A 16,423-nucleotide genomic window follows, 5' to 3' on the forward strand; every position below is an offset into this window, starting at 1 on the left:
GGACTTTCTAACCATTTACATACTATATAAAGTTTGGTAAGCACTGTGAATTGTAGCCTGATTGAGGAAGTAGTTCCTTTGCCCGAGCTGCAATATTAAAAAAAATCTCACCAGTGGTGCAAATATGGTTTATAGAAAGCTTTATGGCGATTTTAAAGAGACTGAACTTAAACCAAAGAAATATGGATAAGATTTCAAATTTCTGCATTCTTGCCAGCGTCAACTTGGCACAGTAATAGGGCCCTCACCTGTCCAGAATCGGTATTTGGATGACTGCTTTTCCTGATATATACTAATGATCTTAGTCTTAGACAGGGCACAATTTCAAAATTTGCAGGTGACACAAAACTTAGTACTATTGTGAACTCTGGGGAGAATTGTGATATACTTTGAGGACGTAGGTTGGTAGAATGAGGAGACATGTGGCAAATGAAATTTAGTGCAGAGAAGTGTGAAGTGATACACATTGGTAGGAAGAACATAGCGATATAAATTAAAGGGCACAATTCTAAAGAGGTGCAGGAACGGAGAGATGGGGATATACATGCACACATTGTTGGAGGTGGCAGGACAAGTTGAGAAAATGTTAAAAATGCATAGGGGCTACTGGGCTTTATAAATAGAGGCATGGAGTACAAAAGTGGGGAAGTTATGATGAGCCTTTGAAATACTGGTTTGGCTTCAACTGAAGTATTGTGTCCAATTCTTGGCACCATAAGATTCACAAGAATGCTTGTAAGTGGATGGGCAAATTTGTGGATGGATTGGTGAAGCTGGGGCTTCCTTGGAGAAGAGAAGGTTAAGAGGAGATTTGATGAAGGTGTTCAAAATTCCCATTGGCAGAAAGGTTGGGAATCAGAGGATGTGGATTTAAGAACCAAAGGTGAACTGAACAAACCGTTTTTATACAGAAAGAGGTTAGGATCTGGATGCACTGCCTGAGAATATGGTGGATGCACTGCCTGAGAAAATGGTGGAGGCAGATTCAATTGTAGCTTTCAGAAGGCACTTGGATCGTTAGCTTAAGTGAAAAAATTTACAGGGCTACAGAAAAAGGGTTGGGAATGGGATTAGTGAGTTGTTATTGTAGAAAGCTGGCACGGAGATGATGGACTGAATAGCCTCCTATGCTGTAACCATCCTGTGATTCTATAAGTCAGAAGGTTGTGCATTCAGAATGAAAATATAATCAAGGCTAACAATTCAGGAGTGCTTTTCTTTTCACATAAGATAGCACTGTGAAACTCCATTTGTTCAGGTTGATGTCAAAGGTCCCATGGTATTATTGAAGAATAGGATACTTCTTCATGTGTCCTGGTCAACATTTATCGCTCAACCAGTATTCCAAAAACAGATTTGCAGGTCACCTATCTCAGTTACAATTCGCGACCTCTTGCTGTTTGCAAATTGGCTGCCAAGTTTATTCACATGATAACAGCAGCTACATGTCAAAAGTAAAAACAAAAATAAAAATACCTGGAAAAACTCAGCAGGTCTGACACCATCTGCGAAGAGGAATACAGTTAACGTTTCGAGTCTGTATGACTCTCCAACAGAAAGTGTTCCTCTCCGCAGATGCTGTCAGACCTGCCGAGTTTTTCCAGGTATTTTTATTTTTGTTCTTGTTTTGGATTTCCAGCATCCGCAGATTTTTGCTTTTATCACTTGTCAAAAGTAATTCATTAGCTGTGAAATGCTTTGGGCATCTTGACATAAAATCTATGTAAATGCAAGTTTTAAAAGCAAAGTTGCCTAACACAGACAGTTTTTTGTTTCAGTGCCATTTATCTCCTTTGAATCTGCCCATGGATTAATGCATGACTTGTTCCTCATTTCTTCTGGTTGTGACATCAGTACTGTTTCATCACTAAGCATGAGATTGATTGTCACTCAAATGCTAATTATTCATTTTGCAGTCAGGGTGAGATGCACTTAATTAGCCACCTTAAGCCATATTCATATCAAAATAATTTTAAAAGCAAGTTCCCTCTAATGTTTACCCAATGTCCACAGCCTAGTATGAAAGCAAATTTGATAACCGTTGGGTACTTCCCCTTTGACTAGTTTACAACAATATTCCTTTTTTAAACCCTGTTGCTGCTTTTAAAAATATTTCGGTTCATCTAATTTTTATCTCTCTTGCAGTTGCCTGTTAATTTGTCTAAGTTGGCAAACTTACCACATAAGCTGCCTTGGCCACCATATCCAAATTGCACCACTTGACACACAAGCTGTGCCAGTTGAGTTATTTGCCTGTTAAAAGTTCTGGAAGTAAGACATATGAGAAGTGACACAGTTACTGCCTAATTTCTACCATTGCTGTTATACTTGGGAACATAAGAACAACATGAGTAAACCATTCAGCCCACGGTATTGTTCAGCCATTCAATTGGATCATAATCCCGATATTATTCTGATGAATTTGTGGTATACTGCCTCCAAGGCCTTCCTTGTGTGGTGTCCAGAAGTGTACTACAGCTATGTTCTTGTTCAGCTTGATTTCTTATTAACTTGCAATTGACTGTTTGTATTCTCCATCAGAAATCTTTGAAATGTGCTTGGATTATATTAACCCAAGCAGTGCTTCTGTGAACATTAACTGGGGGAAAAAAAATCCTACTGAATAAAAATATACTTTTTGCTATTGGTGAGCAAGAGAGTGGGGCAGGGGTAAGGAGGCTTGAGTGGAGCATAAACGCTGGCAACAACTGGTTGGAGCGAATGACGTGTTTCTGTATTGTAGGATTAGCAATGATGGTTGAAAAATCAAAATTGAAAGTGTAAATATTGGGATACTTTGAGCTGCTCATCAACATTGACTGTTTATTTTTTCTGGAGACTTGTCAATTACATGAATTGCCTTGCCTACAGATTCTGTAGCAAAGATTTCAGAATGTTCATTCTTCATTAGTGCATCCTATGTGTATAGCTGGAGTAATCTTCATTGATTGAGATGGAGAATTGGAAGTTGGATTCTTAAGTATTGACATTAATTGGCTGATATATTATATCATGGGAGAGGTCATAGAGTTGTATGGGCCATTCAGCACAGAAACACATTGTGTGCCCCAACCAGCTGATGTAAGCATTTCTGATCCATTCAAGCCTCCGTTCATCTTTCCTCATCTAACTCATTCAGCATAACCTTCTAATTCCTTTTGCCCTCATGCTTATCTAGCCTCCAGTCAGGAAAATATAATTTTCATAATGTTATTGGAATTTATTATAAAGTAGGGTAATAGTGGGGTCTGTATTTATGGGCCTGTGTGTGTGGGGTTGACTTAATTGAATTAAAGGCAGCTGGTCTGAAGGCTTTGATGTAAGAAGAGAAGCTAGGTTTGAAATGCTAAATAGGTAAATGTGGGGGAAGATTTAGAATGAGAGATGTAAAGAGAACATTTACACTTTTAAATAAACCAGAATTCAAAAGAGGGGGTGCAATGTTTCACCTAGTCAGAAAAAGTTAAGAAACAGTATGTTTATTTTTCCCAAGGATTATTAATAAAATTAGAACTATGATAGATTTTTATTATTAGAGAGGTAAACGTCCAAAGTCATAGTGAAAGAATGGGAATTTGCATTCAAAGGGGAAAATATGTATAAAGGAGAGAAAGCTGTGTGCAAGAGAAGGAACTCTAAGATCTAACAAGTGTGAAAAGCCTCCTGCATCTAAGTCTTAAGCTTCTCCTGATTCCTGATTTCTTGGTAAATGTATTGTATTAATGGCCTCTAATTTTTTTCTTATTCATTTATGGGATGTGGACTTCGCTGGCTGGGCCAGTATTTATTGCCCATCCCTAGTTTCCCTTGAGGTGATGGTGTGCTGCTGCCTTGAACCGCTGCAATCTATGTGGCGTAGGTGCATCTATAGTGCTGTTAGGAAAGGAGTTCCAGGATTTAGACGCTGCGACAGTGAAGGAACGGCGATATATTTCCAAGTCAGGATGGTGAGTGACTTGGAGGGGAACTTCCAAGTGGTGGTGGTCCCATGTATCTGCTGCCCTTGTCCTAGATGGTAGTGGTCATGGGTTTGGAAGGTGCTGTCAAAAGAGCCTTGGTGAATTCCTGCAGTGCATCTTGTAGATAGTACACACTGCTGCTACTGTGTGTCGGTGGTGGAGGGAGTGAATGTTTGTGGATGAGGTACCACTCCAGCAGGCTGCTTTGTTCTGGACGGTGTCAAGCTTCTTGAGTGTTGTGGGAGCTGCACTCATCCAGGCAAGCAGGGAGTATTCCATCACACTCCTGACTTGTGCCTTGTAAATGGTTGACAGGCTTTGGGGAGTCAGGAAATGAGTTACTCGCTGCAGGATTCCTAGCCTGTGACCTGCTCTTGTAGCCACAGTATTTATATGGCTAGTCCAGTTCAGTTTCTGGTCAATGGTAACCCTGAGATGTTGATAGTGGGGGAGTCAGTGGTGGTAATGTCATTAAACGTCAATGGGTGATGGTTAGATTATCTCTTGTTGGAGGTGGACATTGCCTGGTACTTGTATGGTGCGAATGTTACTCTAATTATGTTCTTCCCCACAAAAGGAAATATACTTTCTATCCACTTTATCAAAGCCGTCCATAATTTTGAAGGCCTTTACTAGGTTACCCCTCAGCCTTTTCTTTTTCATTCTCCAATTGATTGAGAACTACTTTAAATTAAGCATGAAAAGAGGTGAAAACTGGTAGTGGAAAAGCATTATGGTGATGAAAGAATAAGGTTGAATAGTGTCTGTCAGGAAAGGAGGCAAAAATATACCTGGTGAGAAGATTGTTTTATAGATGATGTGGACTGCAACAGTCTGGCATGTCCTCATTGACTCGTCATCTTAACAACTGACTGCTCTTCCTCTGGTACTGTTCCAAACAACCAGAGATGCATAACTTGTTAACTTGTCTCTTGCCACAATATTTCTCACCCCACTCTGATCTTTGTATATCATCCATCAGTTTTCACTTTCTATCAGCATTTTTAAAAAAAAATTTCCATGTGCAAATGGAGGTCATCATTTGTGATTGCATCCTTTTTTTATGAAAGGGTTTGTTTGTCTTTAGTATCCAGTTTTGAGGGATTGCTCCCAAACATGTCATTTTCTCTTTGCAGATGCCAATAAATCTTTTAGGTATTCACACTATTTTGTATTTCAGATTCTCAGCAATGAGTCTTATCCAATGGAGTTGATTAACTGGAGTTACAGGCAGGGCAGTTCATTTAAAAAGGAAACTCTCATGGGGAGACCAGCGAGAGGCCAGGGCAATTTCCTGCTTGAAATTGGTGGGAGCAAAAATCAGGTTATGATTTTGAATATGCCAGGGACCCAAGGGAACAGAGCCCCAAATAAATGTAATGTTAGTCAAGGGCTTTGGTAGATGATGCCATTGCAAAGAGGACGTGGCAAGGCTAGGGAGGTCCAAAGATACCTTGTGAGACATGGGAAGCATCCCGGCTCCTCCTAGCACATTATTATGGTCCCTTCTCACCTTTCTATGACTCCTGTCATCGTCAGGGTTGGCCCTGTGACTCCAGAAGTTGGTGTGGTTGCTGCATCAATGATGTTATCGGCCCCAAGAGGTTTTCAAACTCAAAGTAGGCCCCCACTTGCCAAGGCTGTTGGCGCTCTTGTGTCTGGATTAAGCTGATTTGATTTGGTGGAGGACAGGAACTGGTGGGACCAACCATTCCTGTTCTTCCACCCCTTCAACCTAAGAACTTGACAGCTTGCCAGGCAAGGAGGGGTGGAATTGATTGCTAACCCAGTATCTTTGTTCTGATATTACAGGATCAGCTTTGTGTTGTCAGTGGACATGGGACTTCGTCAGTTGTGGCAATAATGAGCTTTATCACCTGCATTTGGTGTTTAAAATTGTAAAGGCTAGATACCAATGAACTACCACTCCCTCTGGTTGGAGAATCTAGAATAAGTGGATTTCATCTTAAATTTAGAACTAGAATAATTAGGATCGAAATGGGAAGAAATTTTTTCTTCCCCATAAAGCTGTGAATGATCGCAATTGAAGCTTTCAAGACTGTGATTTTACTTTAGTAAGAATATCAAAGGGTATGTAGAAAATGAGGAACAATGGAGCTGAGGTATAGAAAGCCGCAACTTAATTGAAATGTGGAACAGGCTTCAGTGACTGAATAGTCTACCCCGTTTCAATGCATTGCTGAAACAGTCATTTCTCCATGGAGGCATCTGGTGTGGGCTGGTGCTGGTTGTTGTTTCTTTTGCTAATTTTGAGAGTGGCTCCGCTCTTCTCTCTGGATCACAGCGCAGCTCCATTGAAATTCTGTTAATGGGCTTGACTTGCTTCCACTTAGCCCTCCAAGAAATACCTTTTTTATTGGAAAAAGCTGTATAAAATCTGGGCTGCCCACGAACCCTGTGTTGCTTGGTACTGGCACATGTTACGAAGGAGTATATGTAAAAACATTTCCTGAGCTGGAAAGTGCTGAATCCTGTATCAAGATTGTTGGCTGGTAATACCACTGAAAATGTGTTTTTTTTCCTCCTTCAATTTAAGTGCTGCTTGGCTACTGAACTTTACCAAAGCTATTTTAGAAGTCACTTTGGTAGATGGTGGGGGACAAGGTGAGGCCATGCCTTTCCCCTTTGTGATTCTTAGTTGTCAGGAATTCATGATCACATGCTTCAATTTGGTTCTTTTGTGCATTTGCAGTCCTTGTATCCAAGGTGGCCTGTAAGTTAGAAGTGTAAGGTGATTAATTTTGTTTTGAAGATTGAGATGACAGAAACTGGTACAAATTTAATAGACGGGCAGGGAGACTATGGGGGGCTACATAAATCTTTGGAGGTGGCAGATCAAGTTGAGAAGGCTGTTTAAAAGTGTATATAGAGCCCTTGGCTTTATAAATGGAGGCACAGAGTGCAAAAGCAAAGAAGTTATGTTAAGCCTTTATGAAGCATACGTTAGGTCCAGCATGAATATTGTGGCCAATATTGGGCACCACGCTTTAGGAAGGATGTCATAGCCTTCAAGAGGGTGCATAGAAAGTTTACTAGAATGGCACCAGGAATAAGAAACTTTAGTTATGTGGAGAGATTGGAGAAGTTGAGATTGTTCTCATTCACACAGAGAATTTTAAGGGGAGATATATTGGAAGTGTTCAAATCATGAAAGGCTTTCATAGAGCAAGTAAGGAGAAGCTGTTAACAGAGTCGTAAGGATCAGTAACTGGGGTCCCAAATTTAAGGTAGTTAACAAAAAAAAACAGAGGCTTCATGTGGAATTCATTTAAGCAGTGTGTTATGGTTTGAAACACACTGTCTGATAGACTAGTGAAAGCAAATAGAAATTAAATTCTTGGAAGGGAGAGAATTGCATGACTGTGGGGAATAGCACTAATTGGATAGCTCTTTCAAAGAACCAGCACAGGGATGATGGGTCGAATGTTGACCACCAACACAATATCATTCTATGACATTGGAGACTATGCTCCAAAGTTTAATTTTTTTAGGCAGGCCAAGTGAAAAGTTTTGAATTTGGAGAAGAAAGAGGTTATTCGTCCCATCATTAAATGCTTGCTAGTAACTTTTGTTTGAACAATTATTGCTTCTAGTATGACTGGTCAAGAGCATGTTACCGCATCAACCTAGAAGGACTTGCTCTAACTGTTGAGCTTTGGCTGAGGATCTCAAAATATGCGTAACTTGATTTATAGGGGATTTGATCTCCTCATGTTCTTGTGGGGTTTGCCAAGTGAAAGGTAAGGTAATTAGCCATAGTCCACAAAGGACCATAGGAACCTCTCCATTAGAGACGATAGGTTATACAGGTCAAATATCCTTTATTCAAAATCCTTGGAGCTGATTGTGTTTTGGATTTCAGATAATTTCAGTTTTTGGATACCGCATACAGGACTAGGTTTACTTACATTGCAATAGCCTAAGCAGACACTAGCTATAGTCTAAAGTAAATAAAATGGCTAGAAAAGTAAGGTGTATCAATGAATAATAAATACAGGGTACTTGTAATAAGTTCCCACCGATGGTGCTATCTGTGATTCTGCTTGTAGGAGATGGTTCAGAGTGTCGAGGAGCAGACAAATAACTGGACTTCCTGCGCTAAAGGTCGGGTGCAGTCAGTGAGCTTCATGTTGGTTCAGGTCATGTTGGCTCACGCCAGGGTCTTATAGTTCGGGTGTGGCAGGCAAAGTTTGTGTTGGCTAGGGTCATGTTTGTTCAGGTCGCGGATTCTCACGCTGAATTTCAATGAGGTTCAAAAAAAAGTGTGGTTTTGGGATGTGTCCATTTTTCAGCTTTATGGATAAAGGATACTTGACCTGTATATAGCTTGAGAGGCACCATTCTGCAAGCGTGGGGCAACGCGAGTAGGCAGGCGTCCATGAACAAGTGGTATGGAGATTGAACCCCGCTGTTGGTTTCATTCTACATCACACTCTAACCACCTAGCCAACTGAGCTAATCAACCATAACCATTTTTTGATATCCAAGGCAGACTGGATATTGTAAGCTATTTTAGTGCACTTTGTGTTGCTCTAAAATCTTGCTGTGATTCAAATACGCAATCTTAAAAAAAGCCATTCAGCAACCCAGGCTTGTTTCCATTGTTCTGTGATGGGACTTAACAGTAATTAATCATTTGTGCCACAATCATTTGATTATTCTTGGGGCTTAGCACCCAGTGATATGCACAGTTCAACAGTGACTCAAAGTCAGGCTTGGATACATCCTCAAGTAGATATTTCACTTATGTGTCTGAAGTAATTGTTAAATAGACTTAGTTACCTGATAGTTTGTGTTACTGATTCTTTTTACCAGTTGACATTCTAGAATTATAATCAACATTTTTGCCATTGAAAATGTTTCGATATTTGTTTTTGTAGCTAATCTTGTCCCAGAGTATGCACAAGACTCAAATCACATAAAGGGAACAGTTCTACCTTAGCAATCATTGTTCTTTGATATTCTGGTGAGCAATGTTGGTACAATCTCATTGCACCACAAAAAATGTTATTCCAATGATTGGGTTAGGCACGTCATCTGTGCCCAGCAGGTTCCCTTGGGATTAATTTGGCTGCTGTGACTTCCTTCTGTGACAGATACTTTAATGGCTTCCAGATAACCCTTCCAGTAGTAAACCATATAATGGAAAATTGAAGCAGTTTGTTATTTGGTGCTCTTCCAGAAAACTGAGTCCATTAATATGCAGAGCTCATGGAATTCAATTTGGAGCAAGAAGTTATGATTCATTCTTTATCCTCCCCAGATAGTGAAATATACTTTCTAGTTGTGATTTGTGTGATGCCTAGAGATTTTTGAACCACTGTTCTAATTGAACAAGATTTATTTCGTAAAGCTCAATTTATTGTGACCTTTGGAGCAGAAACATCTGGTACCACCATCACAAATATTGGCCAAAAATCTGTTTGTATCCTACATGATGATTACCAACCAGGTAGGATATTCCATTTGATAGCTCAATTGATCCGCCTTCTCATCATTTCTCTTGAATCCATTTATACTGTTTGCCTTTCCTGGTAACTCATTCACAAGTCCATTACTCTTGAAGTTTCTTTAAAATCTATCTGACTGCACTGATTATTCTTGCTAATTGTTTAACAACTTGTGCTTGGTAATACACGAATCTTTCACCTCGATGAACAATTTAAATGCAAGTTTGAATTGGGTCACTTTGGAATCTCCCTCCCGTACCACACCACACCCCTTTCAACCAAGAAAACAGGTCTGATTTTCTTGACCTGTTTTGTCTGACAGCTGAAATCATTTGTAATTTTTACCTCTTTACTCACCCAAGGAAGATAAAGTTATTCCTGTTACAGGCTGACCAGAATTCCACACAGTATTCTGAATGGTGTGTGATCATTGGCTGATTCATTAAAAGGTAACACCTTCCTTTGTGATCTTGATTTACTACTCTATACTTTGTTATAGTGTTCCTCCTGATTCCAAATTAGCTTAAACCCTCCACCCACAGCACTAGCTAACTATCCTATCAAGGCATTGGTCTTAGTCTTGTTGCGGTATAACTTGTCCATTTTAACATGGGTCCCCCTATAGTTTCAATTTCCCAGGATTCTGATCTCTCCCCCCCCCCCCCCCCCCCCCCCCCCGCCCATTCAGCACTATTGCTTCAGAAATTAATCTGCCTTATCTTACTGCTCCTGTACACAGCAGCATGTAGCATTAGGAGTAATTTAGAGGATCACTGAATCTTTATGGCACAGATGGAAGCCATTTGGCCCATTGTGTCTGTACTGGCTCTCCAAATGAACAGCTTGTCTAGTGCCATTTCCCTGCCTTCTCCCTGTAACCCTGCACGTTCTTCCTTTTCAGATAACAGTTTAATTCCACTTTGAATGCTTCAGTTGAACCTGTATCCACCAACACTCAGGCAGTGCATTCCAAACCCTAACCGCTCGCTATGTGATTACCCCCTTTTGAGGTTCTTGTCTTCAACTTGTTCCCAAGCTCCTTAAATTCTGACTGCAGGACTTCAACCTTATTCAATCAGGTGTCACTGTTTTCAACATGGACCACAATTTCAATCTGTTCCCATTCTCCTCTGCAAAATATTCTGCACCTATCCGTGATATGCTCTGCCTTAGCACCAACAGGCAACACACCATGTGAGTTTGATAAAGTAGCTTGGAGGATCTCATGAAGAATTGAATTAATTGTAGAGACAGTTGTTAATCCGTATACAGTCAAAACGGGCACTCATTCAATTTACGGGATACTGCTTGGTTTGGAGGAGCTATTGAGTCTGTGGTGATTTCAGCATCTGCTGTTTTACGACTTCTGTTTATTTGTGCCATCTGAAACATGACATTCTTTTGTATCCAAAAAAAATCACTGTGTATGATGTGATTGAAACAAAGCCATGCAGAGCAGGTATGTTTCATTCTTCCAGTGGACTGAGCAGCCTTGCTATAGGAAAGGAACAAAAAAGTGACTTATTTTCTTGTTTCTAATTGCTAGTCATTCAATTGTGCTGCAGCGTGCATGTGTATTAATGTCCACTTTGGGTAGGGATTAGGTTTAATTGTATCCTTGTCTGTACATCCCTGAAATGTCATGCTGCCAGCTGTTGGCAGGTCATTTGAAAACTGGTCACTTGCTCAAGGTCCTGGTTTACGGCAATTTTTTATTCATTCATGGAATATGGGTGTCACTAGCTAGGTCAACATTTATTGCTGCCTTGAGCTGTTGTAGTCTGTGTGGTGTTGGAAAACCTACAGTGCTATTAGGAAGGGAGTTCCAGGATTTTGACTCAGTGGTAGTGAAGGAAAAGTGATATAGTTCCAAGTCAGGATGGTGTGTGACTTGGAGGGAAACTTGCAGGTGATGGTGTTCCCATGCATCTGCTCCCCTTGTCCTTCTATGTGGTAGAGGGTGTGGGTTTGGAAGATACTGTTGAAGATGCTGTTGAAGGAGCCTTGATGAGTTACTACAATAAATCTTGTAGATGGTATGCTTTGCTGCCACTGTGTGTTGGTGGTGGAGGGAGTCATTGCTTGTTTTGGTGGATGGGTAGGCCAGTCAATTGGGCTGCTTTGTATTGGATATTGTCAAACTTTGAGTGTTGTTGGAGCTGCACTCACCCGGTCTAGTGGAAATTGTTCCATCACACTCCTGGCTTGTGCCTTGTAGATGGTGGACAGACTTTGTGGAGTCAGGAGGTGAGTTATTCTCTGCAGAATTCTCAGCCTCTGACCTGCTCTTGTAGCTGCAGTATTTATATGGCTCGTCCAGTTTAGTTTCTGGTCAATGGTAAACCCCAAGATGTTGATAGTGGGGGATTCAGCGAAGGTAGTGCCATTGAATATCACGGGGAGATGGTTAGATTCCCACTTGTTGGAGATGGTCATTGGCTGGCACTTGAGGCATGAATGTTACTTGCCACATATCAGCCCAAGCCTGAATGCTGCCCAGGACTTTCTGCATCTGGACATGCACTGCAACAGTATCTGAGGAGTCACAAATGGTGCTGAACATTGTGCAATCATCAGCGAGTGTTCCCACTTCTGACCTTATGATGAAGGGAAGGTCATTGATGAAGCAGCTGAAGATGGTTAGGTCTAGGATACTAACCTGAGGAATGCCAGCCATGTCCTGGGACTGAGACCAACAACCACCTTCCTTTGTGCTAGGTATTACTCCAACAAGCGGAGTTATTTACCCCCCTCCCAGCTGGTTCCCATTGACTCCAGTATTGCTAGGGCTCCTTGATACCACACGTGGTCAGATGCTGCCTTGATGTCAAGGGCAGTCACTCTCACTGCTTCTGTAGTTCAGCTGTGTTGTCCATGTTTGGACTAAAGTTGTAATGAGGTTAGGAGCAGAATGGCCCTGGCAGAACCCAATCTGAGCATTAGTGGCAGGCTATTACTGAGTAAGTGCTGCTTGATAGTACTGTCGCCGAGAAGTTCCATCATTTTGTTGATAAGACCATAGGCTGGGGTAGTAATTGGCCAGGTTGGATTTGTCCTGCTTTTTGTGGACAGGATACAGCTGGGCAATTTTCTGCATTGCTGGGTAGATGCCAGTGTTGTAGCTATACAGGAACAGCTTTGCTAGGGGCGTGGCTAGTGCTGGAACACAAGTCTTCAGTACTCTTGCAAAACTGTTATGAGGGCCCATAGTCTTTGCAGCACCCAGTGCCTTTAGCCGTTTCTTCAAATCACGTGGAATGGTTGAAGATGGGCATCTGTGAAGCTGGGGACTTCAGGAGGAGGCCGAGATGGATCATCCACTCGGCACCTTTGGCTGAAGATGGCTGCAAATGTTTCAGCTTTGCCTTTTGCACTGATATGCTGGGTTCCCCCATCATTAAGGATTGTGATGTTTGTGGGCAATGTAACCATATTCCAGCAAGTCACTAGCTCAAGAGGAAGAGCACGTGTTTAGAAAAAGTTTTGTTCTATTACAGAGCTTCCTCTTTCAGTAGGCTGGATATTAACTTGGAGGTTGGACTTGGAGCATGAGTTGGGGCTGCCTTAAGGTCAGGAACCCAGAAGAACGGGTTTCCCATAGGACCTACTGAATTTGATGAGAGGACTTGATTAACATTCATTGTCTCAGTTTCCCATCCATTGTCAACCAAATTGTGAGGCTGACGGCCTGTTAGTCGAGTAATGCTTTTGCATTCGGGAGGTGATGGATCAGAGGAACTCAGGAGGAAACCAAATGGGTGGAGGAGTTTGGAGGATAGAAATTGGGTTGGTGTGGTTAGTATCCATTTGGCAGGAGAGGTGGGTGAATTCAACTCCCTTTAGCTGTAAGGCTTCCCAAGGCCCAGAAAACTCAACCAGCCCAGGGTTAAATTTATAATAGTGATTCTGTATGAGGCATGCAACCTTGTTATAATATTTAAATTGCCAACCTGCTTCCTAGCGTGAGTTAGTATCCCATCCCCTGACCTACCCCTCTTGAAACTGGCAGGTTGGGGTCGGGAATCAGACTTTGACTCATTTGAACGTTTTAACATCGCACCTGTATCAAACCTGCCTGTTTTTGGACGTTAAAGTTCCCCCCAATGTTTCACCTGTTTTTATAGATACCTCGTGAGATTTGTGTGAAAATAAAGTGGAAACTCTTTTTTTAAAAAAAACTTTCTACAAGCTGGCTGACTATGGTTTATATTGCTTCCCAGCATAAGGGGGAGTTAGTACATGTCACTACTAACTGGAAATAAATTCAGACTGAAAAAGGAAGTTGCAAAATTGTGATTGATCATATTTCCTGATTGAGTTGCTTTATATTTTCATATTGATTTATATTTCTGATGCATGTTAAAGATGTGAATGCTACCCAGGGATTATGATCATTAAAACCTTTTCCTGTTGAATAACTCCTTATTAGTTATTTGGAAATGCCCAACCCAACAGTTTGCAGTTGTTAGTCACCAAAGTCTAGAAATGCTTAGGATTCCCTTAAGTGCTTTGCGTGTAGGGCTTGCAAATTTAAAAATAGCAAAGTAACCTGAAGAATACTGATGCCTCCACTAGACCTTCCACTCAGCTAAAAATGTAAAGCCTGCTGTTTTAAAGCCAGCATTCCAAATACAGGTATCTTTTAGAAATCTGCTTTTTGTTCCAAGATGTGATTTCTAATGTTTTGCTGAGCAGATTAACTATCACACTAAATGGCAACCTGTCAGTCAAAGGAAAAAAGTGAGATATGTTGGAGGTGATCACATTATTTTCCATGAACTTTAAATGTAGCTTTGTGCACTTCAGTTTTACCTTAAACGGATTTTTGTTGAGAATTTAGGAAATTCTCCCTCAACATGTGCAAATCATTCTGCCTTTCTCTAATCTGTTATCTGAGGATGATTTTTAAACCCCCTAGACATCTGTCACTGCAGCCTCAGGTGATGTCTGGTGCAATAGTCAAGATGCGGATATAGTAGAGCTGTACTTAGGTCAGCTTGCCTGTATTCAGAATGGTCGGGTTACAGAAGTGCTGATTCCCAAAATCATTTACAAACACAAGAGGAGGCCAGTTAGTTCACCATGCCTGTGCTGGCTCCCAAAGAACCAGCTGCTCATCCCATGTCCTTTTCACCATAGCTTTTTTTAAAAAAAAGTCCTTATTCCCTTGTTTAAACACTATTATGAATTCTTGTTTCCAGCATGGTTGCTTGTATGACGTTGAGTGTCTTAACACTCTGAATTAAGAAAACTTCACTTCTCCTCTCATTGTTTTAATTTTGATTTAAATTTATGCCCTTTAGTTACCAATTCACCAACCAGTGGAAATTGATTTTTCCAATTTTCTCTTTTAAAGTCTCATTATTTTAAACATTCTATCCGATCTTGTCTAAGTAGAAGAACTTGAATTTCCTAGTCTGGTTCTGTTTATAATAAAGCATTGATTTTGACAATCACTATATTAATTTACAGTGCTGTTTAGCATAGAACAGTGATTTGATTTAAACCTCCTGGTGGTTGGTTTGTTGGGTGTTTTGTCTCTGGTAGAACCTGTGCTTCCTGGCTGTCGTCATCTGCTAATAGCAACTGAAACCAATTAATCCAACTCTTGCAGAAAAATCAATATTTTATAGATACTTTGTTAAAGAGTTTAGCTGCTGTATTATTCAATTAAGCCCATCTCAGCAATTGAACTAATTCCTAGCTGCTTGTTTTAATTTTCCCAAGCAGAAACAGTATTGAAAATTTCACTCCCATTTTTTCTGTGAAAGAAAGGTTCAGAAAGCTAGCAGTAACATAGAAATGGAAAAAATAGCAATTTTGGCTATTACTGTTAGGGAGCCGTTTGAAACTATGCTCCAAGGATGACTTAGTGTTTACACACTTTCAGCGGTAAGTGTAAATGTTTATGGATCTGGAGTAAATATTGTATGTTCTTAGCAATGCTTTTGTAATACAGGTATTTCAATGTACATCCTCAGTAAGTGGAGATGACCTGTACTGCTGAATGTTGCAGCAACATGTGCTAGTGGCAGTTGAATTAGAAAGTGGTAAACAGAGGTGATTTCCTCTAGGGAAATTGAAGAAAAAATTTTCGCTTTTGTCAATAATTTCTAATAAACTCCTTTACCCGTTCCTGTGTCATTCATAAGCTGAGTTGTTTTTTCCAGTTCTTTAAGGCCTTTCAAGTAATATAGGGTTTGTCTTTTCCTTTGGCAATTTTTTGAAGGAAAGAGAAGCTTTGGGACCTGTCTGGTCTGAGTTTTTGCAGAATTACTGTCATTTTCAATTGAGTCATGAGAAGGTTTCTTTTTCCACTGTGCTGTAATATAACTTTGTGATAAATGTTGCTTAAGTCTGAATTGCCGTACAGAATACATCTTCACAATGTGCAGTATTAAATGACCTTTTAGGTTTTTCACACAGCATAATAGGTCTTCAGCTGCTTTATTATGAATTCTCTGAAAATGACCTGGGGTGAAGTGTACATGTGTCCCTTTGTTATGGCATTTGCAATTGAGAACTAACAGTCAGGAACTACAGTGTGAACCCGTGTCTATACTGGCTGGGGAGCTTTTGGTTTTTCTGAAATCCTTACTGCGTTACCACATCCTTCCTGATTACATTTATTGTGATAGAAAAGCTCTGTTACATTGGGATATGGCATTGTGTTATGCAGGTAAGCTATACATTTATTGTTTCTGTGGGCTATTTTAAACATTGCTATCTTGTTTAACAGGCGAAGCCAAGAACCTACCTCCATACCATGGTCCAAACAAGATGCGAGATTGTTTCTGTACTATAAAACTGGACCAAGAAGAGGTTTATCGGACAAAAGTCGTTGATAAATCTTTAAGGTAATCACTGCAGCATGGTTCCAGATCTCTCATAAATGTCACTTGTAGCTACTTAGTCCTGTAGTGAGAGGAAGATTGGGAACTGCAATGTCAGAGAGCAGAAAGCTGAATTAGAGAAGATACATGTAATGATTAT

The 16,423-nt window shown here is 40.5% G+C and overlaps 1 protein-coding gene across 1 annotated transcript in view; it reads left to right on the forward strand.

Annotated features, from left to right (window-relative positions):
- The window catches only part of rasa2 (RAS p21 protein activator 2), a 143,958-nt gene that overhangs the window by 14,878 nt on the left and 112,657 nt on the right, over positions 1–16,423 (forward strand). Inside the window, exon 2 of the mRNA XM_041173804.1 lies at positions 16,170–16,287. Within this exon, the coding sequence (XP_041029738.1) occupies positions 16,170–16,287 (118 nt within the window). The remainder of the gene's footprint in view (positions 1–16,169; positions 16,288–16,423) is intronic.

Source organism: Carcharodon carcharias, chromosome 2 (genome assembly GCF_017639515.1).
Source record: "Carcharodon carcharias isolate sCarCar2 chromosome 2, sCarCar2.pri, whole genome shotgun sequence".
In the NCBI taxonomy this organism is placed as follows: domain Eukaryota; kingdom Metazoa; phylum Chordata; class Chondrichthyes; order Lamniformes; family Lamnidae; genus Carcharodon; species Carcharodon carcharias.